General features: G+C 40.1%; 1 protein-coding gene across 3 annotated transcripts in view; it reads right to left on the bottom strand.

Annotated features, from left to right (window-relative positions):
* The window catches only part of TERT (telomerase reverse transcriptase), a 48982-nt gene extending 26637 nt beyond the window's left edge, over positions 1-22345 (bottom strand). The window contains exons 1-7 of one of the 3 annotated variants that reach the window (XM_056824324.1): positions 21964-22345; positions 18374-20264; positions 17667-17862; positions 13866-14055; positions 2772-2954; positions 1371-1532; positions 296-391 (exon numbers count right to left, since the gene is read on the bottom strand). In XM_056824324.1, coding sequence (XP_056680302.1) covers positions 296-391; positions 1371-1532; positions 2772-2954; positions 13866-14055; positions 17667-17862; positions 18374-20264; positions 21964-22239 — 2994 coding nt within the window. In that variant the 5' untranslated portion in view covers positions 22240-22345. The remainder of the gene's footprint in view (positions 1-295; positions 392-1370; positions 1533-2771; positions 2955-13865; positions 14056-17666; positions 17863-18373; positions 20265-21963) is intronic. The other 2 variants (XM_056824323.1, XM_056824322.1) reach the window with 2 other exon arrangements.
* Between the last annotated feature and the right edge of the window lie 1459 nt (positions 22346-23804).

The following is a 23804-nucleotide window of genomic DNA, read 5'->3' as shown; positions in this document are numbered from 1 at the left end:
GCCAGGGGCACCCAATTCAGAACGAGGTCTTCCCAGTTTCAGGCTCAGCACTCCAGGCACTCGGGATCCCTACAGCCGCCAGCACCACCCCCTAATTACAGCGTGTTTACTGTGCATATACACTTACGCCTGGTCCCCTCCCCACCCCCCTGCCCAACGCTAATCTCCTCCTCCTCGGTGAATACAGTATCATTGGGGTCTGTATAGGCAGAAAGCACTTCACACTGAATGGGTGACTATTTCCGGCTCTATCGCCCTCCCACACACACCCGGGAGCGGAAGTGGGTCCAATCACCTGTTCGACAATTATAGCATTCTGCAGGGAGGTGGTCTCTTGCAAATGTGACACAAACTGGCTCATGTAGGGCAAGGCGTCCTTGTAAGTGGAAACCTGTGACAGACAAAGGAGAAAAGTGTCCCGGAGGCACCCGACATAGGAAGGAGGTGACCTCCGCGCTTTATAATCAGTCCCTTCCATAGAGAGCCTCACCAGAATCAAAACTCAAATAAGGAGAAAAGCAAAATAATCAAAATAAGATTAAAAATAAAAATAATTAAACTTCCGCAAAGGCGGGGCGACCTCCTCCTCAAAGCACATGAAGCGCCTTTCCTTGCGCGGCCCCCTGGGGTTTCTCCCCATTGGTCTTTCCCTGATAACTAATTTACTAAACTAAGAACCACATTTTAAAATGTCTCACAATACTCTGAGTAAGCTTGATCTGCTTAAACTCATTTCTGGCTTCTCATTCTCTCTCCATTTGTGCTGCTAATTAGCCAATTAGATGGTTACTTGGAATCAAGAAGATGCGGGTATTTAGACCTTACTGGCTATTTTTATGTTGTTTGGTTGTTCCAATTGAATCTGACTCTTTCTAACCCCAATACTGGGGTTTTCTCAGAAAAGATACCGGAAGTGGTTGGTGATTCCCTTCCCTGGCCTATTTTACAGATGAGGAAACTGAGGCAAACAGGGTTCAGTGACTTGCCCAAGGACTGAGGCAAGACTGGAACCGAGCTGGGTGCTCCATCCACTGTGCCTCCATGCTGCCCAATATCTAAATTGAAGTGTATATATGGAAATAACAACCAGCATTAAGTATGTCTTAAAGTTTGCAACATAAGGTACATGCAGCATGTATCATTTATGTCTCAGTCACCCAGGAAGGTGGGTCCCCATTTCACAGATGAAGAAACTGAGTCTCAGGGAACATCAGTGGTCAGGGTCCCAGAATAAGGCCAGACTCTGGCCTTTTCTGACTCCAAGCCCAGGTATATTTATACATAAGGAATGTCTGTAAAGGAAAGTCATGGGTTTACTTTCTCTAAAAGCAGAGAAGCCTCCATAAACACAAGGTCAGAATTTGCCATACGTGTCTTTTAAAGGACTTCTGGATGTTTCCGTGAGCATTCTTCTGGACCACGGCGTAACGTCGGATGCAGTAGACTTTCTTCTCCTTGGGCTTGATGATGCTGGAGATCACTTCAATGAGCTTCTCATGGGGGATAGTATCATAAGCCCCTGTCACATCAGCCTACAGGAGAACAGATTGTTTACAGATCTTCAAAAGAGAATGTTGGGACTGCTGGGGGACTCCGTGGTTAGAGAGCCAGGCCTAGAGACAGGAGGACCTGGCGCCAAATCTGACCCCAGACACTTCCTGGCCACGTGACTCTGGGCAAGTCACTTAACCCCCACTGCCTTACCCTACCGTACTTTGGAGTCAGTACGTAGCATTGATTTTTAAAAGTTTGATTTAAAATTTTTAAAGTTTAAAAGAGACATAAAAATTCTCGAGTGGTTTGCAATTTCTTCCTCCAATTCATTTTACAGATGAGGAAACTGAGGCAAATAGGATGGAATGACTTGCCCAGGGTACACTCAATGTTTGAATCTGACTTTGAACTACCTGCCTAAGATTTAACCTAATTCTTCTTTGGGGTCACGTGAGCCAGGAGACAAACATTTTTAAATAATCAATACGATCAATCAATAAATATCTATTAGATCCCTACTAAGTGCCAAGCAAATTAAGGCTAGGGACTGGATCTCCGACTTCACTGGAATAGGGAACTCCAGGGAAGCTGGAAAACCTCTCTGCCTGCCCAGGTCGGCACCTCCTCCGCAGTTTACCTAATTTGTCCAGGCAGGGCTCCACACAGCCAGCATATATCACAGGGGTAGACGGAACCCAGGTCCTTCTGGCTCGCAGGCCGATTCTCTACCCATGATGCCAAGGCTCTCAAACACAAGCAAAAAGCGATGACTGAATTTAGCCAACTCCCAGCTTATCTCTCTAATAACCTTTTATTTTTTAAGGGAAAAGCCCAACAAATACGGCAGATCTCCACTGCTGTAGTAAAGCTGGGGGGAGCGATACAAATGATTCCTGCCCTCAAAGAGGGCAGCTAACGCAATCATGTGCACATTATACACACACACACGTGTGTACACACACAGAGTCCCAGTAGTCTTAGTGCAATTTTGCATTTATTAAAGTCTAAAACTATAATAAGGTTTGTGGGATATACATACATGTCAATGTGTTCCATCTTAGAAAGTTTCCTGAAGGCAGGGGCCATTTTTCTTTGGGTGGGGAAGTTAAACTAGCATCCTTACTTCTCTATGTCCTTCTCTCAAAAGCTTACTTGAAATTTCTTTTGGGTATCCTTATATTTATTTGAACCATCTCCCCGAGGAGACTGAAGACAGGGATTACTTCAATTTGGTCTACATATTCCCAGCTCCTACAATTACCCTCAGGAAGACTAACCTTTACAAAATAAAAGTTGGAAATTTTGTCCTTAGATGGCTTCACTCTGAGCACAAACTGCCGCCATTCTTTATAAATGCCATCAATCCCAAACAAGGAAGACCCCAACACTTCAGGGTGTAGAGTCCGCTCATAATTCAGAACACTGAACAGGTTTTTAAGCTGGCCATTGAAACACCTTATCTAGAGGGGAGAAAACAGAATGGGTTAAAAATATTCAAAATGATCTATTAGAAGTGATCCCATGAAACTCTCCCCAATATCTTAGCAGATAACCTAAGAGGAAAAAATTCCTGATTCTATAGATTTCAGAAAAAAATTATATCCCACTTTTAAAGAAAAATGAATAACTAGCCTACAAAAATTATTCTCAAAAATGGAGAAAGCACTCTGTCAGGCTCCTTTTACAACAGAAATATATAGTTCTAATACCTAAAGGGGGGAGGAATTATACACCAATATCATTAATAATAATTTTAAAATGTTTAATAGAGCCCTAAAACAATTACTCTCCCCTAAATCAGTCATGACCATGATGTATTTATACCAGAAATGCAAAGTCCAACAATGGGAAAATAATCAAATAAAATATAAAAATATCTAAAACTATATCTCGAAAGATTCCAAAAAAGCCTTTGACAAAGTATATTAGTTTATGCTATAAACAAAACAACCTTACAAAGGATATAGTAAACTCTACCTAAGACTGAAAGTTAGCATAATAAATATGACAATAACAGCATGTAGAGAGCTTTAAAGTTTATTAAGTGCTTTATAAAAATTATCTCATTTTATCTTCACAGCAATGTGGAGGTATAATAGAAACTTTTCCAATAAATACAAGAGTAAAGCAAAGATGCCCCTTCTCCTCCATATTATTTGCTATAATTTTAGAAACGTTAACAATCCAGATAAGAAAAGGAAAAAATTAAAGACATTAAGATAGGCAAAGAGGAGACAAAACATAATTTGATGACATGATGGTTTACTAAGAAAATCCTCAGGAATCAGCAAAAAACTAAAGGCAATAAATTAATTCTGCAGAGTTGCAAATTATAAAATAAACCCACAGAAAAACCAACTGCATTTCTATAAAATAACAAAATCCAAAAGGCAATAACAAAAAGGGAAATCAAGTTCAGAAACCACAAAATGCATAAAATATCTTAAGAATATATCTTAACAAAAAAACCCTAATACTTATGTAGACAAAATTACAAAACACTCCATGAAGAAGTACAGAACAACTTATATAGCTGGAAAAATATTCAGTGCTCATGGCTGGTCCATGCCAATATAATAAAAATGCTAATGCTCTCAAAAGTATTTACAGTTTAATGCTATACCAATTAAACTACAAAAACAATCATTTACAGAGCCATAGAATTACTGGTAAAACTGGAAAGCAACTGGGTAAAAATTTAAATCGATAAGTTCTACAAAAATGATTTTAAAAATATTTTACAAAAGATTAAAATGAGTGTATGACTTAAATATATAGATCTTACCTCCCTCCCCCTAACCCCCTAGCCAATCTACTGTCCCAGATTCTGAACCTGGGCCCAAGCCAACATCGAGACCTTGAGACCCTGCTTGGCCCAACAGCAGAGCAACCCAAAAGACACTCCTTAAAGTTCTAAGCAAACATGCAGTGAGGTCAAGAGTTCCAGCCTAGGGCAGTCAGTCTTATGCGGCCTGATCTGTGTGGGCCCAGATTTAGGCCAGGAGTCCCAGCCTGGTCTTATGGTGAGGATGTTGATGCCAGTTTGGGGCAGTCAGTAGACCCAGAGCTGGGCCCCCTGATCGCCTGGCCAAAAGCTCAAGGTGGAGCCCCAGCACAGGTTGTGTACTTGACCAGATCAAGCCCAAAGTGAGACCAAAAGCATACACCCATGCCTGAGGCTAGAACTTAAGCTATCAGCAATCTCAGAGTCTAACTGAATCAGCAATGGGAGGTGGAGAGCTCCCAGCCCTCAGGCCATCATACCATCTTGGAAGAAACCCAGAAAGGAGGCTAAGGAGAGCATCAAGGAAATACTGAAGTTTAAGAATGTCCTATTTTCCTGGAGAACAGAGCCTTCCTTTAAAATAAAAATGAGAGGGGCAGCTGGGTGGCTCAGGGGATTGAGAGCCAGGCACAGAGATAGGAGGTCCTAAGTTCAAATCTGGCCTCAGCTACTTCTTAGCTGTGTGGCTGGGTAAGTCACTTAACCCCCATTGCCTAGCCCTTATTGCTCTTCTGCGTGGGTTGACTTAGTTTTTGTGCTTTAACCCTTGAGGCCTCACAATATACTAACCATTCTAATGAACATAGGTAAAATGAAGGAGAAATATTTTTTTTCTTTGTAGCTTTTTCTTCTACTTTGCTTCCTATGATAACATAAAATTATGGATTTATAAAATTTCTTTTTTGAGTGAATTTTCTTAGAACATTATAAAAAGCGAGTAATTTGAATATGTATTCTAGAATTGATTATGATGCTAACGTCAACTGAGAACTTTACCATGTTCCAATTATCAGCAGTTCAGATTTTGTTCTCCAAGTTAAAAAAAAATGAAGAGTTTCCTTAAAAAATTTTGTCTTCACTCTCCCCTAGATTAATTTTGTGATTTGTGTTGGAGTCTTTTAGCTTAATGATAGTTACTAAGACAGAAGGTAAGGGTTTAAAAAAATGAAATAAAAGTGAAAGTCAAGAAAAAGGCTAGGAAAATGAACAAAAAAAGAACCTAATTGTGGAAAATGTCTATGGAGACAAAGAGTAAGGCACAGACATAGAAGGGGACAGTGAAATCAAAGAAAACACACTGTGAAGATTAAAATGAACTCTCCCCTGATTGTGAAGATTAAAATTGTAACCTCTACCTATATTTAGATTTAATCACCAAAAGTATAAATATCCTACTAAAAAGTTGAGTATGGAGATCTGCCCATTTTTAGATCTAATCACCAAAAGTGTAAACTTCCCACTTAATTATTAAGTGGGAGGTCTGTGACCTATGCATGCAATAGTGGGTGATGAATCAGAATTAAACTGACTGCCCCTGAGCAGTCTTAAAGCAAAGCTTCAACTGGATTGGTAGATGGAAAATTAGGGGAAGACATAGGAAGTGACACAAAAGAAGCGTCTTTAAAAGGAGTTATTATTTCCTGTGAGGGACAGTTCATTCTTTGGAAGTGGAGATTGGAGACAATTCTTTGGAGTGGAGGCTGGACCTGAGACCTTGTTCCTAGTGAAACTGTTCTAAAATCTCTTCCTTTGAACAGACATGTAAGTAAAAAGCTGACTCTTAACTGCTGGATTTTCTGGAAAAAAAAAACTAACCTCAGGAGAGACTTACCTTATCCTCTCTCTGATTTTCTTATTTCACTCTTTCTACATTTTGTAAATAAATCTCTTTGGAATAAACCAAATTCCTAGTGACCACACTCTTAAGTAATCCAATCCAACCCTTTTAAAATGAACCCCTTTTCCCCCTTACAACACACAAAGTTCCAAAGAAACATATGAATTAGACTCAGATTCTGAAAGAACTAAAAAATAATTTCAAAAAACAATTAAGAGAGACAGAGCAAAAATGGGAAGAGAAATAAAAGCAATGCAAGAAGAAATGGGCCAAATGAAAAAGGAAACTCAAAACCCAACAGAAGAAAATCATTCCTAAAAAGTCAGACTTGGGCAACTAGAAGCTAATAACAAAATCAAAAGAATGAAAAAAAAAACAAGAAAATATGAAATCTCTCACTAAAAAAAAAAACAAAAAACAGATCTGGAAAATAGATCCAGGAAAAATAATTTAAGAATTCTGAGACTACCTAAAAGCCATGATTAAAAAAAAAAAACAACCCTGAATATCATACTACAAGAAATTATCAAAGAAAACTGCCCTGACATTATTGAACAAGAAAGTAAAATAGAAATGGAAAGAAACCAGATTTCTTCCAGAAAGAAATCCCCAAATGATAACTCTCAAGAATATAAAGTTAAATTTAAGAGTTCTCAATCCAAAGAGAAAATACTGCAAGCAGCTAGAAAAAAATAATTCAAAAAGCATGGAGCTACAATCAGGATTACACAAGATTTAGCAGCCTCCATATGAAAAGATCGGAAGGTATGGAGTATGATATTCCAGAAGGCAAAAGATCTAGGTTTACAACCCAGAGTCAACTATCCTGCAAAACTGAGTATATTCTTACAGAGGAAAAGAAATGGTCATTCAATGAAATAGAAGATTTCCAAGCATTCCTGATAAAAAAGACCAGACCTAAACTGAAAATTTGATGTCCAAACTATAATGTAAGAAAGAGAGATCCAAGGGGTTGCAATGAGAAGCCAGGATGAAGGAGAAATCAGCTAAAATGCAGCGGAAGAGGGGCAGAGAGAGAAGCCTGGGAGTTCTAAAGGGGTTAGAACTCTGAAACCAACTGCCAACAGTCTTCCAGCCTGGGAGGTGGAGGAGGAAGGTGGTTTTCCTGGAAACTGAGAAAGAGCCCATCCATTTGGGACCTGTTATTCCTTCTGGGACCCAAAAATACCTCCACTAAGACTCTTCAAGAACAGCTACCTGAATTCTCAAGGGGGTTTTGGATTTGGACTCACTCTGGCCAGAGCCATTCAGATCTTTCCCTGAGATTTCTCTCTCTCCATGACCTGTTCCTAGACTCCTGAATTAAAAAGTAGTTAGTTGAAGAATAAGGATCAACCAAAAGCTGGCTGGAAGAGGGTTCAAGGTACTCGGCCTTGAACCCTGAGAACTTGGGGGGAGGGGGCGGTCTGTCAGAGGGGACAAGTGTTAGGGCTTCCTGCTTCCCCACTTTCCTTGACTGATACCCCTACCTCTCCTCCCCTGTGGGAACCCAAATAAATTGTTTACTACTTTAGAATTAGGTCTGGCTGGTTTCTGATACTAGGAGAGGGGGGCAGAAGATTTGGGAAGAATCTCATCTCCCCAAAAAGGGAAGGTTAGCTCAGGATTCCAGTGATCCAAACAGCCTAACCCAAGGAACAACATCTCTCCTTGATAGTGGGGTGACCCCAGGTTTCTTAAGGGAAGTGATAGTGGGAGTCCCTAACAAGACCAGAGGCAGAAGAATCCATCCTGCCTCTCAACAATAGCTGGGACCAAAGGGGAGGCAGTGGGTCATCTTACCAACCCAATCTCTCCAGATCTTATCTCCCATCTCCCAAAACTATCCTCTGAGGAGACATATTCCCTCTGTCAGGGAGACAAGACTTGGCTACCTCTCTCCCAGAAAAGAGAGGGGGAAGAAAAATCTCTTCACCCTCTCTCCCCATTTCCTTCTCTCTCCTACCATTCCCCGTTCCTCTTCTAATCCTTCTATTACAAAACATAAGACCCAAGGGAAGTCTAGAAGGGTTAATAAGGAGAAATTGGAGAAATTTGGGGGACTCAATAAAATGAAATTATATGTATTTCTACATGTAAAGAGGATATTTGTAATACTTTAAAAAATTGTCATTGGAGAACAGTTAGAAGGAGTATATAAGACAAGAGGGTGGGGAAGTAAGCTGAGTAGGATGATATGACATGCAAAAAATAAGGGGTAAAAAAGAGAATTGTACTGAGAGAAAAGGGAAGGGAGAGATAGAATGGGGTAAATTATCTCACCTAAAGAGACCTGAAAAACTATTATAGTGGAGGGGAGGATGAGGGTAGTGATGGGCAATACTTAAAATTTACTCTCATCATTAACTGGCTCAGAGAGGGAACAACAATCATACTGAGTGGAGTATAGAATCCTGTCTTATCCTATAGAGAAATGAGAGGGCATGAATAGGATAAGGGAAGGGGGTGGGGGTGGTAATAGGAGAGGGAGGAAGTAGGGGGTGATAAAAAGTAAAACATCAGTGGGGTGGGACAGAGTGAAAGGAAAAAGAGAAGGCTACAAAGGGGAAAATAAAATGGAGAGGAATACACAGTTGGTAGTCATAACTATGAATGTGAATGGAATGAATTCACCCATCAAATGGAAGTGGATAGCAGAGTAGATTAAGAGCCAGAATCCTACTACATTTTGTTTAAAAGAAAAACATTAGAGGCAGAGTGACCCACACAGAGTAAAGGTAAGGGACTGGAGCAGAATCTATTGGGTATCATCTAAAGTAAAAAAAGCAAGAAAAGCAATCATGATCCCATACAAAGCTAAAGCAAAAATAGATCTGATGAAATAGACAGTAAAACTAGACTAGTGGAGGACCTCAACTTCCCCCTTTCGGATCTAGATAAATCAAATTTAAGAAATAAACAAGAGGGGGCAGCTCGGTAGCTCAGTGGATTGAGAGCCAGGTCTAGAGATGGAAGGTCCTAGGTTCAAATCTGGTCTCAGACACTTCCCAGCTGTCTGACCCTGGGCAAGTCACTTAACTCCCATTGCCTAGCCCTTACCACTCTTCTGCCTTGGAACCAATATAGAGTATTGATTCTAAGATGGAAGATAAGGGTTTTGTTTTTTTTTAATAAATAAATAAAATAAACAAGAAAGAAGTAACAGAAGTGAATGAAATCTTAGAAAAGTTAGATATAAGATCTCTGGAGAAAACTGAATGGGAATAAAAAAGAATATACTTTCTTTTCAGCAGTATGTGGTACCTACACACAAAAAAATGACCATATATTAGGGCATAAAACTTCACAAATGCAGAAAAGCAGAAATAATAAATACATCCTTTTCAGAGCATAATGCAATAAAAATCATAATCAATAAAACTCCATGGAAAGAAAAAAAAATTAGTCAGAGACTAAATAATATAATGCTAAAAAGGGGTAGGTCAAAGAACAAATTAAAGAAACAATTAATAATTTTATTAATGAGAATAACAATAAAGAGACATCAATGAACTCCCTAAGAAAAAATCCTCAGGGCTAGATGGATTTACAAGTGAATTCATTCAAACATTAAAGGAACAATTAATCCCAGTGCTACACAAATCATTTGGCAGAATAAGCAGGTAAGGTATCCTACCAAATTCTTTTTATGACACAAATATGGTACTGATACCTAATCCAGGAAGACCAAAAATAGAGAAAGAAAATTAATGAACAGGGATGCAAAAATCTTAAGTAAAATACTTGCAAAGAGACTATAGCAATATATATCACAAGGATTATTCACTATGATCAAGAGGGATTTATACTAGGAATATAAGGCCATTTTAATATTAGGAAAACCATCAGTATACTTGACCATATCAATAATCAAACCAACAGAAATCACATTATTATCTCAAAAATTCAGACAAAGCCTTTGACAAAATACAACACCCATTCCTATTGAAAACACTAGAAGCATAGGAATAAAGGGGCCTTTCCTTAAAAATATAAGTATTTACTTAAAACTATCAGCAAATATCACCTGCAATGGGGATGTTAGAAGTCTTCTCAATAAGATCAGGAGTGAAGCAAGGATGCCCATTATCACCTCTATTATTTAACACTGCACTAGAAATGCTAGCTTTAATAATTAGAGAAGAAAAAGAAATTGAAGGGATTAAAATAGGCAGTGAGAAAACTAAACTATCACTCTTTGTGGATGATATGATGGAACACTTGGAGAATCCTAGAAAATCAATTTTAAAACTAGTTGAAATAATAACTTAAGTTGCAGGATTCAAAATAAATCCACATAAATTACTAGCATTTCTATATGTTTCCAACAAAGTCCAGCAGTAAGACTTGGAGAAATTTCATTTAAAATCTCTCTAAGCAACATAAAATACTTGGGAATCTACTTGCCAAGGCAAACACAAGAATTATATGCACACAATTACAAAACACTTTTTACAAATATAAAGTCAGATCTAAACAATTGGAAAGATATTATTTGTTCATGGGTAGGCCCTGCTAATACAATAAAAATGATAATTATACCTAAATTAATTAATTTATTTGGTGACATACCAATCAAGCTACCAAATAATTATTTTGTAGAACTAGAAAAAATAATGACAAAATTCATTTGGAAGAGCAAAAGATCAACAATGTCAAGGAAACCAACGGAAAAAACAAATGTGAAGGAAGGTGGTCTAGCAGTACTAGATCTCAAACTGTACTATAAAGCAGCAATCCTCAAAACGATCTGGTCCTGGCTAAGAAATAGAATGGTAGATTAATGGAGCAGATTAGATACACAATATACAGGAGGAAATGATCTTAGCAACCAAGTATTTGATAAACCCAAAGATCTCAGGTTTTGGAAAAAGAACTCTTTAACAAAAACTGCTGGGAAAACTGGAAAACAGTATGGCAGAAGCTAGATACAGACCAATATCTCACAAGCTATACCAAGATAAGGTCAAAATAGATATACAATTTAGAAATAAAGATATAACTAAATTAGGGAAACATAGAATAGTTTACACGGCAGATCTTTGGAGAAGGGAAGAGTTTATGACCAAACAAGAGATAGAGAGTAATAAAATGAAATATAAAATGAATAATTTTGATTATATTAAATTAAAAGGCTTTCCTACAAACAAAACTAATCTAACCAAGATTAGAAGAGAAACAACAAACTGGGGGGAAAATCTTCATAACAAATGTCTCTGATAAAGGTCTAATTTCTCAAATTTATGGAGAACTAAGTCAAATTTACAAGAATACAAGCCATTCCCGAATTGACAAATGGCCAAAAGATATGAACAATTTTCAGATAAAGAAATCAAAGCCATCAATAAACACATGAAAAGGGAGCAGCTGGGTGGCTCAGTGTATTAATAGTCCAGCCCAAAGATGGGAGGTCCAAGTTCAAATCTGGCCTCAGACACTTCCCAGCTGTGTAACTCTGGGCAAGTCACTTAACCCCCATTGCCTAGCCTTTGTCACTCTTCTGCCTTGGAACCAATACACAGTATTGATTCCAAGACGAAACATAAGAGTTTAAAAAAAATAATCATATGAAAAAATGTTCTAAATCTTTTTTGATTAGAGAGATGCAAATCAAAACAACTCTGAGGTACCACATCACACCTATCAGATTGGCTCGTATGGCAGTAAAGTGGTAAATGTTGGAGGGGATGTGGCAAAATTGGGACACTAATGCATTGTTGGTGGAGTTGTGAATTGATCTAACCATTCTGAAGGGCAATGTGGAACTATGCCTAAAGGGTCATAAAACTGTTCATCATACCCTTTGATCTGGTAATGCCATGCATCCTAAAGAGATAACAAAAAAGGGAAAAGGACCTACTTTTAAAAAAATATTTATAGCTGCTCTTTTTGTGGTGGAAAAGAATTGGAAATTGAGGAGATGCCCATCCATTGAGGAATGGCTAAACAAACTGTGGCATATGTCAGGTATGGAATACTATTGTGCTATAAGAAATAATAAGCAAGATGATTGCAGAAAAAGCTGGAAAGGTCTTCAGGAACTGATGCAGAGTGAAATAAGCTGAACTGGGAGAACCTTGTACGCAGTAAAACAGCAATACTGGACGATGATTATCTGTGAAAACTTGGCTCTTCTCAGCTATGCAATGGTCTGGGACAATCCTGAAAGACTTATGAGGGGGAAAGCTACCCACCTCCAGAGAAAGAACGTTGGAGCTGTCTTTCACATCAGGGTATTTCTGGTTTTATTTTGGGGTTTTGGTTATATATGGCTTTGCTCTTATAACAATAATCAATTTGGAAGTGTGTTTGGCATGACAATAAAAAAATTTTTTTTAAACTTCTTTCATGACAGTGGCTAATATCTTCAACAAGGTTGTTTTTTTAAACCCTCACCTTCCGTCTTAGAATCAATATATACTGGTTCCAAGGCAGAAGAGGGATAAGGGCTAGGCAATGGGGGTTAAGTGACTTGCCCAACGCCTGTGTAGGAAACTGGGAAGTGTCTGAGGCCATATTTGAACCCAGGACCTCCCATCTCTAGGCCTGGCTCTCAATCCACTGAGCCACCCAATTGCCCCCTTCAACAAGATTTTGACTGTCTTTAATGCCTCATTTGAAATTAATCATCTGAAGATGTTTTCAAAGTTCTGTAGCAACATTAAAAATATATATTGTTCAACTTGGGCATGTGCATTAGAGTCAAATTCTTAGAAGAAATTGTAACATGGTGTTTTGCTATATCAAATTTATTATTTTTAAAAAACTGGTAACAAATAATAAAATCAATGAGATGTCTTTTCCAAAAAAAGGAGAGAGAGAAATGCACATCAAAACAACCATGCCCAGCAAATTGGCAAAAACGACCAGATGGGAATGTTAGAATGGCGGTAGAAGTTGGGGATACCAAGACAAAAGAATTCCTGCCCTCTAAAGAATTTATAGTCAAATAGAATGATGCAATGGGGACAAAGGAGGAATGACTAGGGAAAGAAGCTTTACACATTGGCAAACATGACAAAAGACAGGAATGTTGGAAGGCCTGAAGAAGGGCTGGCACATTAATTCAGGGTTCATTGAGCTATCAGGATGTAATTATGGAAACAAAAGGACTAAAATGGCTATATCCTCTGACCCAGGATTAGGGATGTTCTTCGAGATGGCCAAATACAAAAAGGAAGGCCCAATACCCACCAAAATGTTTATATCAGCACTTTTCTTACTAGAAGAGAACTGAAGTGGGTGCTCCTTGACTGAGAAATGGGTCAACAAACTATGGCCAGAGAATGAAACCATTACTGTGCTTGAACAAACAAATGAACAAGCGTGATGACGGCAGAACAGCATGAACAGAACTTACCCAAGCTGATTCAAAATGAAATAAGCAGAGACAGAGAAAACATACACAAGGATTACAACAATGTGGAAAGAAATGACAACTACCAAATAATGTGAAGCTATCTGGTCTCAAAGATAAGACATCTTCCCCACTTCTTTGTAGAGATTGGAGTCCATGCGTGTGGAATATTGCATATACTGTCATTTTTCCCTGCAATGTGTTCTTACTGAATTTTTTAAAAAATTGTTTCCTCCCTGTCCTACCTTCCTCTGTCAAAAAACCTTATTAAAAGAAATGGCTCTCTGGGAGCAGAGAGGAAAAGCTAACCATGTGAAATTAAGATATACTTTAAAAAAATACGTGGCAACTACACACACACATATGTATACATGAATATGAAATATATTTACCTTCTTATCTTTGGTTCCCTTATTGGACACCCTGGCTCCAATGATGCTGTCCACATTCACGATTGGCCGAAGCCCAGTGGGTTTGGGGACAAAGCGGAGTCTAGACGCCAGACAGATAAATCTTGCTTCTGGATTCTGTTTAATCTCCTCTTCCGACAATAATTTAAGATGCACTTTCTCAAAGTGTTTTCTAAAACACAAATAACTACTAAATTAATAATAATGATAATAGCTAACAATAATGTAATAATATTAATAGCATTATTATTACTTAACGTTCTAAAGGATTTACAAATATTATCTCATTTGATCCTTACAACAATCCTGGGAGGTTAGATCCTATTATTATCTGTTTTTATGGATAAACAAACTGAGACAAATAGAGGCTAAATGACTTGCTCAAGGTCACAAAGCTAGTTTTACTAACTGAACTGTAAGCACATCCCTTTGCATTCCATAGAAACCAATAATAAATATTAAGTTGTTAATCAAACATATAGATATTTCATTTTTAAAATGATTCAAACCATCTCTATCCTAATAGATAGTATTATATAGCATTTTAAAGTCTCTAAATGTGCTTCACATGTTATTTCATTTGTCCCTCATGATAGCCTTGGGAGAAAGGTGCTATTATTATTATTGTTATCATCCCTATTTTGTTGATAAGGAAACTGAAACAAGATAAGAGACTTGCCCAGGGTCACAGAGCTAACAAGTGGCCAAGACAAAATTTGAACTCAACTCTTTCTAATCCCCAAATCCTACATCCTAAATCTCTCCCTTAAACTAGATCAAAATTATGCTTGGCTCTCAAGGTGAAGTCAAGGTAAGGCAGCTAAAGTCCAGGGTTTATCAGCCCAAATTCATTACTAATCTGGTTTTAAACAACTGGGTTTAAAACCAGATTAGTTTAAGATTTAAGTTTTTAAATCTTAATTTAAGATTTAAATGCTCTGATCAACACAATGACCAACCACAATTTCTAGAGGATCCATGATTTCCATCACACCCACCTATTGACAGAGAGGTGACAGACTCAAATTACAAGATTAAGGTATGTATTTGACAATGCTACTTATTTTAAGGGGTTTGTTCTTTCTTTTTCAGTTGGAGGAGGAAGAGAATTTCGTTCATTGAAAAATAATTTTAGATAAAAATAGAATCCAAACCAGACCAGTCACTATGAAATTAATATAAATTTGGTTTGAAATTAACATAAATTCATAGCTCTCTTTCCTTTCTAAGAAGAAAGATTTGAAAAGCCATTTGATTAGGAGGACAACTTGAAGCCTCAGGCTTATCCAGATAAGGAGAAGCCTCTGACTCCCTGGGGTTGACATCTTGTCCCATAGGACTAGGTGGGTGGGTGGGTGTCCTGAGGATTAGCCTCAGATCCATTTATCCAGGGAGATCTTGGGTTATAAAATGGAGATTGAGGAAGCAGCACACCCTCTTGCTTGGCAAAGGGAGACGTGGGACAAAAGGCAAACTCACATTAGCTTGGTGACCAGCTATGTGATTATGTGCCTTCTCTCTCTGCAACCCATTTTCTCTATCTCATAAATAATTATCAATTAATATACAGTATCCAGAGAATTTTAATCCTAACAATCTTCCAGGCACCTAGGAATGGTCAAGGGACAAAAATTTGATCCTAAGCCATTTACAGAATAAAAAGTCATTGCTATTCACTCATTTCAGCTGCGTCTGACTTTTAATAATCCCATTTGGGGTTTTCTTGGCAAAAATACTGGAGTAGTTTGCCATTTCCTTCCCCAGTTCATTTTATAGGTGAGGAAACTGAGGCAAATAGGGTAAAGTGACTTGCCCAGGGTCACACAGTAGTAAGTATTTGAGGCCAGATTTGAACTTATGAAGATGAGTCTTCCTGACTCCAGACCCAGTGCTCTATCTAGTACGCCACCTAACAAGAAATAATAATTTTGAATAGATGATATATTGCATCAAAGCAGTGATTCTCATATTTCTCACCCCTTGGATAGCTCCAATAGAAACAGAGTCCCTGAAGAACACCTACTTTATTCATTACCATTTTCCTTCTGAAAGAAATTCCCTCTCAGGCCAACAGGAAGAAAGACTTACTTTTGACTGAGACACCAACAATGTGGTTTCTGGGTTTTATTAAATGTGAGGAAATTACTAATTTCAACAGAAATAAAATTCTGGACATTTTCCAATTAACAAACATTGATTTTCTACAAGAGGCCACTCTGGTGGGCCACTGATAGTCTGTGGCTGATACTGGGAGAAGTACTGATATAGAGAATAAGTGAAAAGAGAGCAGAAAAAGTTAAACAAAGGCAGGTTCTTTTTCTTTTAAGCCTTCTATACAATTGTATGCAATTATTAACATGGAGTAATATCCACTGAAAACTGGACATTGACATGACTGATAACTGGAATTGTGACAATTCAAACCCTAAAAAGGAACAGTGGCCCAAAGATCAAGAAAATATTCAACACTTAGTTTGGAAAATTAGCCAACTCAGGAAGATCCAATCTCCAAACTTAAAAGATTATTCTGTGTTCTGCTATACTGAACTTTTATTGTGTTGGAAGAGAATTTCTCTTTCTATTAATGTCGCTTTGTTTTACATCACTTCTCAGTGACCTGGAGTTCATTTACCACTAAGATGTGCAGGTATCGACAAACCCTTAGAGAAAGGAAGTTGAAACCAACGAGATAGGAAACTGATCCCACAGGCAGTGCTGGGAAAACTAAGAAACTATGGTTGGTACCTGAGATGTGACCTGGGAGAGTTAGTGGGTGAAGAAAACTGCTTATAAGGTCAGATTCAGCAGGAAGCTCTAGCCAGAAGAGCCCGAACACATTGTTTTGAATGCTTCTTGAAATGAGTGGGCCCCATTGGGTAGAACCTGAATATCCTACCCACTGCCTTTAAAAAAAAACAACAAAAACCTTACTTTCTGTCTTCATAACAATTCTAAGACAATAAGACAAGGCCTAGGCAAAGGAGGTTAAGTGACTTGCTCAAGGTCACAGTGTCTGTCTCTATCCACCTAATTGCCCCAATATCCTACCCTTTTAAAGGATAATAGTATTATGCTAATGGTATTACTATCTGAACTAGTCTATACTGATAAGGAGATACTTTAGTGTAACTCAACAATAGACATTTATTAACATCCACCTATATGTGCAAACATAAGAATATCATAGTCCCTGTCCTATGTTCTAATGGAGAAGAGGAGACAATGATGTAAGGTCATACAGATAAATATGATGTTAGATAGAATACTTGGTTGGTCCCCAAACCAATTCTTTACTCTTTTTGTCAATGAGTTTCTGTGTCCCTCTTTGTCTCTGTCTCTCTGATTGTCTCTCTTTCTTTCTCTACCTGTCTCTCTTTTCAGCCAATCTTCTGAAATTTCATTTTCCTCTTTAGTCTCCCTGTGTGTCTGACATCATGTAATATACCAAGTGGGCTCTGGCTTGCTGTTTTACTTGGTCAGTAAGGCTGACACCCTGCTTTACTCCACCAAAACCCTAAGGAGATTTATCCACTAGATCCTGGTCCTACTCCTGTTCTGAAGGCTTTCATCCCAGTAGAACATATAATTATTTTTTAAGCAGACAAGAGGAAACTGATGAGAGTTGTGTTCTCTGGATCAGAGAGCATCTGATCTCTAAATGTGAGATTGTATCACCCAATCTGGGAATAGAACAGGAGCAGTATTTCATAAAACATTTGGCCTATGAATATTAGAGAAGCAAACCTCTTTCTATGGTTTAGGTTGTATTCTAGAGATAAGTACCTGATTCCAATATTTTGCAGCTTGCTCCAGACACACTTCCGGTAGAAGAAGAGCCTATTTTTCTGGAACATGGTCTCGGTGATATAAAAAAAGGACCTGAGCAACTCAACTACATATGTGTTCATCAACCAGTATACAAATTTGGCCAAGATCTCTTCCCGCAAACGGTGTTCTGAGGCCGGAATAAAGTGATTCCCTGAAATGAGTCAAAATATCAGAAAACTAAATTATGTCCATAGAGCCCATGAGCTTCATTATTTTCTTCCTCATCACCGTACCTCTCCCACTCTCATCCTGGTCAAAGGAACAAAATAGAAATTAGAGAGATAGGCAGAATTTCCCAGCAGACTATAAGTTCTTAAGAGTAGGAACTATTTAATGTCTGTTTTCCCAGTACCTAGCATCAGCATCATCATCACGACACTTAAAATTTGCTATAGTATTTAAGGGTTTACAATTAAAACACCTTAGATATATGATCTCATTTGATACTCACAACAACTCTGTTAGGCAAGTGATCTTATTTCCACTTTACAGATAAGGAAACTGAGTTAGAAGAGAAATTAAATGGCTGACCTAGAGTTACAGAGCTAGTATCTGATGGCTGGACATGAACTCCTGTCTTTCTGACTCTCAGCCCAACTTGCTTTCTCCATTCTCCACCTATCTGCGTCACTAGCCATCTGCTATTAAATAAGACTTAGTACCTCTGACCAGAGCAAGCCAAGCACAGTCCTTCACTCGCATTTTCCACATCAGCTCCCGAAGAGAAAACTTGTCATGTTTTCCCAGAGTGAGGAATTTCCTCACATTCTTAAAGAAACGACATTTATTGTGAGTTGATCCCCAGAGTTCAGCAGGCACCAGACGATGAAGACACTCCCTCAGAAACACATACACCTGCCAGGGGCTGCTGTGCCACCTGAGAAGCTGTAAGATGTCGCCACCACCCTTGTCTGTCTTCCCAACTTCATGTGATGCTGGCAGTGCTTTTTTAGAAACTGCATCGGAAAGGCTTGATTCTTTACTAGATATCTGGTCTTTAAGTGAGCTACTGGGCTCCTCCTCCATGCTGTTACTCGCCCTGGACGTGTGTTCCCCCTGATGCCCTTGGTCTTGAGTTTCACCCTGAATTCCCTCAGCTTTGGTTAAATGGCTGGAAGCCATGGCCTGAGGCTTTGTCAGTTGGCTGGAAGGATCTGCCTTGGCTGCTGAAAACCTTAGAGGACAGTTCTTCTTTAGAAGTATGAAATAAGGACACTTTCGGTGGTTCTGAATCAATTCTTTAAATAGGGGTCGCATCTGCCAATAACGTTTTGGGAGACGCCTCTTTTTCCAGGGGGTCCTTTGATGCTGTGGGTCACCTTTCTGCCCAAAGAGATGACTGGTTAAGAAGATGGTTTCAACCAGCTTTTGACCCCCAGATAGTGAATCATGTAAACGGTTCAGCAGAAATGATGTAGGCAAACATTCTCTGAAGTTCCAAGCAGAATATAAGAAACGTTTTCTGTTAATGTATATAATGGAACTTGAGGTACTCTTCAATCCCTTTGGGGGTTCATTTCCAGGACACAGTGGATGTGAGAAAGTAGCATCAGCTTCTTTGGCCCCTCTATTCAAACATCCTTCTGAAGATCTGGCTTTTGCTTTACCTTTGAGAGTGGATCTGATAACTGAAGAATTGTGACGTGATAAATCCCCATCCTTATGTTCCAAAAGGGACAGGCTGCCCTTAGTCTTAATGAAACATCCCTCCCCACCACCATCTTCTTTATGAATAGATTTCTCATTGAAGAGAGGTCTTGAAGAGCAGATTTCCATTGATCTTTGGGTTAAGCTCTCAACATTGTCTAAATTAGACTCATTATTTTCATGGAGTTCCTGTCCCAAGATCAGCTCTTTTCTTTTTTCCTGAAGAAGCTCCTCTGTCTTTGAGCGCTTTGCTGAAATCTCACTTTTCTCTTCATCCTCCCTTTGCCTTTTTGACAACAGAGCCATTGTGGAATGTACTGAGTGGGTTCTAACTTGTTCTCCTTGGTCACAGGACTCTTCAGGTCTGCCTCGAAGAGATTTATCTCCTGGATCCTCTGTACTATTCTGGTTTTGTTGCACAACTTTTATAGCCTTTTCTTTGGATCCAAGCATCTCTTTCCTCAAATTTGACTTGGCCAAGGATTTTGAGAGGAGGGAAATCTTTCTGACATTGTCAAGTGAAGCATTTGCTCCCTGCTTTGAGTATGTTCTCTGCACGAACCCAGATGGAGGAGTAGAATCCTTTAAATAGAGATCATAGATAGGTAGCCCAGAAATTTGGTAACAGCAGCTTGGGGGTACCATCATGAATAGAGAACAATGTTCTAACATATACATCATCACATCATCTCCTATCCTACTCAGAAGCATCTCCCACAAGGCACTGACGCTGATGGTTTCTGTTATTGTGTTAGGGTGATAGTTGTAGACATTTGTTGTGAACATAACTGGCAATGACATTCTTTTTTCTTCTAACAGGGTATAACCAAAAGCCAAAATGTTCTTTTTCTTCTTTTCACAAATCCTCTGGACAATTCTAGCAACCACCTCCTTCTGAGAAGACAGCTGAAGAAAGAAAAAATTCAATATTTATAGCAATTTTTCTGACTTTCTGGATAATATTCATAAAGTGATCCTGGGGCCAAAATTCATCTTGAAGTTACTCAAAGCAGAGAGCCAATTCAAAAATAGGCCAAAGTAGATTTTGAAATTTCTATTTTCAGGGCACCAGGTTAGAAACAGCTAGAACCATGTCTACTTTGGGGTAGATTAAAGAAAATAAGAGTCAATCAACAACATTTTTAAGGTACCTACCATGTGGCAATGCTAGGAATACAAAGAAAGTCAAAATACAAAGCCTGCTTTCAAAAGTCTAATGTTCTAATGGAGTAACATAACCCTTTCCCTTAAGGAGATTACATTCCATAGGGGGAATAAGAAAAATCTGTTTACGTATGGAGAATAAATACAAAGGAATTAAATAAAGCCTGAGAGAAAGTTCAGTAATAAGTAGCTGAATCAGGAAAGATTTCATGAACAAGGGGCTTGCTTGAGCTACATCCTAAAGGAAACAAGGGATGCTTTGGGGTCCAGGAGATGGAGGCGTGCATTCCAACAATGACCAATATCGAAGCATGTTTTGCATGACTATAAAATATAAAATGAAAAAAAGATGGTCAATGCAAAGTCTCAGAGAAAGATGAAGTGCTTTCATGAAGAAGACAAAGGAGGCAAGTTTCATTGCACTATAAAGTTGAGGGAGAGAACTAATGCAAAATGAAGCAGGTTGGGAAAGGCCTTAAAAGTCCATCGAAGGAGTGTAGGGTTTCTCCAATAGGGCAGTGGAGGCCCTAGGGAGTCCCTGGAGTTTACTGAGTAGGGGAGTACTATGGTATCAATGAGATAAATTAGGAGGTCACTGCAACAGTCAGGCAAGAGGTGATGGCTTAAGGAAGAGAGAATTGCAAGGGTGTTGTAAAGGCATTTGATTAGGCACCTCTTGGTGTGGGGAAGACTGAGGAGTGATAATGCCAGGGTTATAAATCTAACATACTAGAACAGGAGTGGTTTGGGGAAAGAGAGAAGGAGTTCTGTTTCCAACAGGAGCTTGAAATATCTCTAGGATGTCCAATTTGAACGTCCAGTAGGCAAGGAGTGATGAAGGGCTGGAACTCCACAGAAAGGCTGGTTTCTTAGATCCGGGAGATGATGGGATCATCCCAGGAGAGAAGGATGGGGAAGAGGGCCCCAGACAGGACTCTGAGAGAAGAAAAGGGCAATTAATGACCCCAGGAATTGATACGGTTCGGAGGGAGTTCTTTAAAGATTGGGGAACCTTGGGCACGGCTTGAATAGCAAGTGGAATCAGCGGGGGGGGGGGGGGGGGGGGGGGGCGCCTGCTGGAGGAGAGCCCTGGGAATGGGATCTGAGAGGACAAGTAAAAAATCGGCCTTGGCAGGAAGAGGCACCTCAGCACAGGGAGAAGCGGCCCAGGCCAAGGACGAGGCGAACTCCCCAGAGGAAGAGAAAGAGAAGTGTGTGGAGCGCAGGTAAGGACCGAGAGCATCAGTGGGGGTGAGGTAGGAGATCCCTTAGGGAGGAGGAGAAGGCACACATGGAAAGCCAAGCTCTTGATGACTTGCTCCGGGCTCTAGGGAAGGCAGAAGAGAGCCACCACCCAGCCGACAAGGAAGCTCCAAGCTTCGCTCCCGTGCACCACCCCAACCAAGCTCCTTCGGTACCCTCAGAACAAGGCAATGATTACCTGTTGGAAGGTGAGAGGCCTGGGGGGAGGCCGGGCATCCCAGGGCACACACACCACACACTGGGACACAAAGACCTGGAAGACTTCAGGCTCTCCTCCACGCAGTAGCTGCACGTCGGCACCGGAGCCCCCTTCAGCCTGCGCCTCGTCCCCGAGACGCTGCACGAACTCGGCCAGTCCTAGCACATCCCGGTAGCGGGCCTGCAGCACGCTGCGCACCGCGCGGAAGGCCACGGATGCCAGCAAGGAGCCCGACACTGCGGGATTCGAAGCCATGAAATGCCACGGAGTGCGGCTACTGCTCTTCCTACTGCCCCGGCTGCTGGTGCTTCTTCTGCTGCTGGTGGTGCTGCTCCTCCTCCCTTCGCCCCGCCCCGCTCCGCTCAGGCTTCTGCTGCGGCTCCCGCCTCCCTCTAGTTACTGCTGCTCCTCCTCCTCCCCTCCCTGCCCCCTCCTCTTCCTCCTTCCTTTCCTCCTCCAGTTGCTGTTGCTGCTACTCCTTACCGGGCCCCCGGCCCGGTCCCCCTCCTGCTGTTGCCGCCGCTGCACCTGCTGCTGCTACAGCTGTCTGTTGCAGCACCTGGGAATGCGGTGGAGGCTGAAAGGGCAGCTGAAAAAGGGAAGGAAGCCCTGGGAACCCGGGGCTGTGCCGACTGCTCGCAGCAAGACTCAGGGCGCGAAGAGGAAAGAGGATGAAGAGGAGGAGCAGGGTTTCTAAGGCGGCTGGGGCTCTTAAAGGACCACCAACTCCTTGGGGCGAGGGACCATTCCTTCAGAAAGGAATCTGGAGCGAGACTGGTTGATAATTTTCATTTGCCCTTTCCTCAAGGAGTGGGCAGCTTAGCGATATTCAGTCTTTGGGGGTCTCTTTTTCCTTCCCCATCCTTCCTCTCTCCATATTTATTGAGCACCTACTATGCGCCCCTCATTGTGCTAAGCAGTAGGGATAAAATCAAAGGATCTCAACTTTGGAAGGAGCTTCAGAGGACTATCTAATCCATCTCAAACCTTTAAAAAATTACCCCTGCAACGTGCTCCTTTCTACTCTGACTATGATAGGCTTAAGTGTTGCCTGCTGGCAGCTGAAATTTTAGCTTGATTCTTTACTCTGAATATAGTAAATGTAGGTCAGCGGAGGAGAAGGGGTAGGATATTAGTCCCTTTGCTCCTATCTATTCCATCCTTGCTGATGTGGTCACAAGTACAAGATGAAGGGAGAGTTGTTAGATAGCAGTTTGCATGAGGCTTTTAGTGGATCAGATATGATCCAGCAATGTGATGGGTCAGCCAAATTAGCTAAGACAATCTTGGGTTGCCCTAAAGAAATAGTTTCCAGGAATAAAGAAATGATAGTCCCTCATTCTGCCCTCTTCTGACCACATCTGGAGTACTCTTCAGTTTTTGAGTGCCACAATTTTTAAAGGATATTGGTAGGTGGTCAGAAGAGGACAACTCCAATGGCAAAAGGCTTTGATTCTATGGCATCTAAGGATAGGTTGAATGAATGGAGAGAAGGTGAGCCTGAAAGAGAGAAGACTCCAGGATCAGGGTAGCTATCTCCAAGAATTGGAAGTCATGGGTAAAAGAAAGGCTAGACATTTGGCTTTAGAGAAAAGAGCCAAAAACAATTGTGGGTTGACATAGCAAAGAGATCAATTTAGGATTATCATAACTGACAAGAATGGCAAAGTAAAAGTGGAGTTCACAGTCCTAGGAAGCAGTAAGTTCTTCTCTGGAAGTCTTTAAGCAGAATCTGGGATGACCATTTATTAGGGTTGTTTTCATAGGCATAGGTTGGTCTAATGGCTACTAAAGAGTCCTTTTTACCTCTCAGATTTGGT

Source organism: Monodelphis domestica, chromosome 3 (assembly GCF_027887165.1).
Source record: "Monodelphis domestica isolate mMonDom1 chromosome 3, mMonDom1.pri, whole genome shotgun sequence".
In the NCBI taxonomy this organism is placed as follows: domain Eukaryota; kingdom Metazoa; phylum Chordata; class Mammalia; order Didelphimorphia; family Didelphidae; genus Monodelphis; species Monodelphis domestica.
The sequence above is the reverse complement of the archived record's forward strand: the minus strand, read 5'-3'. Positions and strand labels throughout refer to the sequence as shown.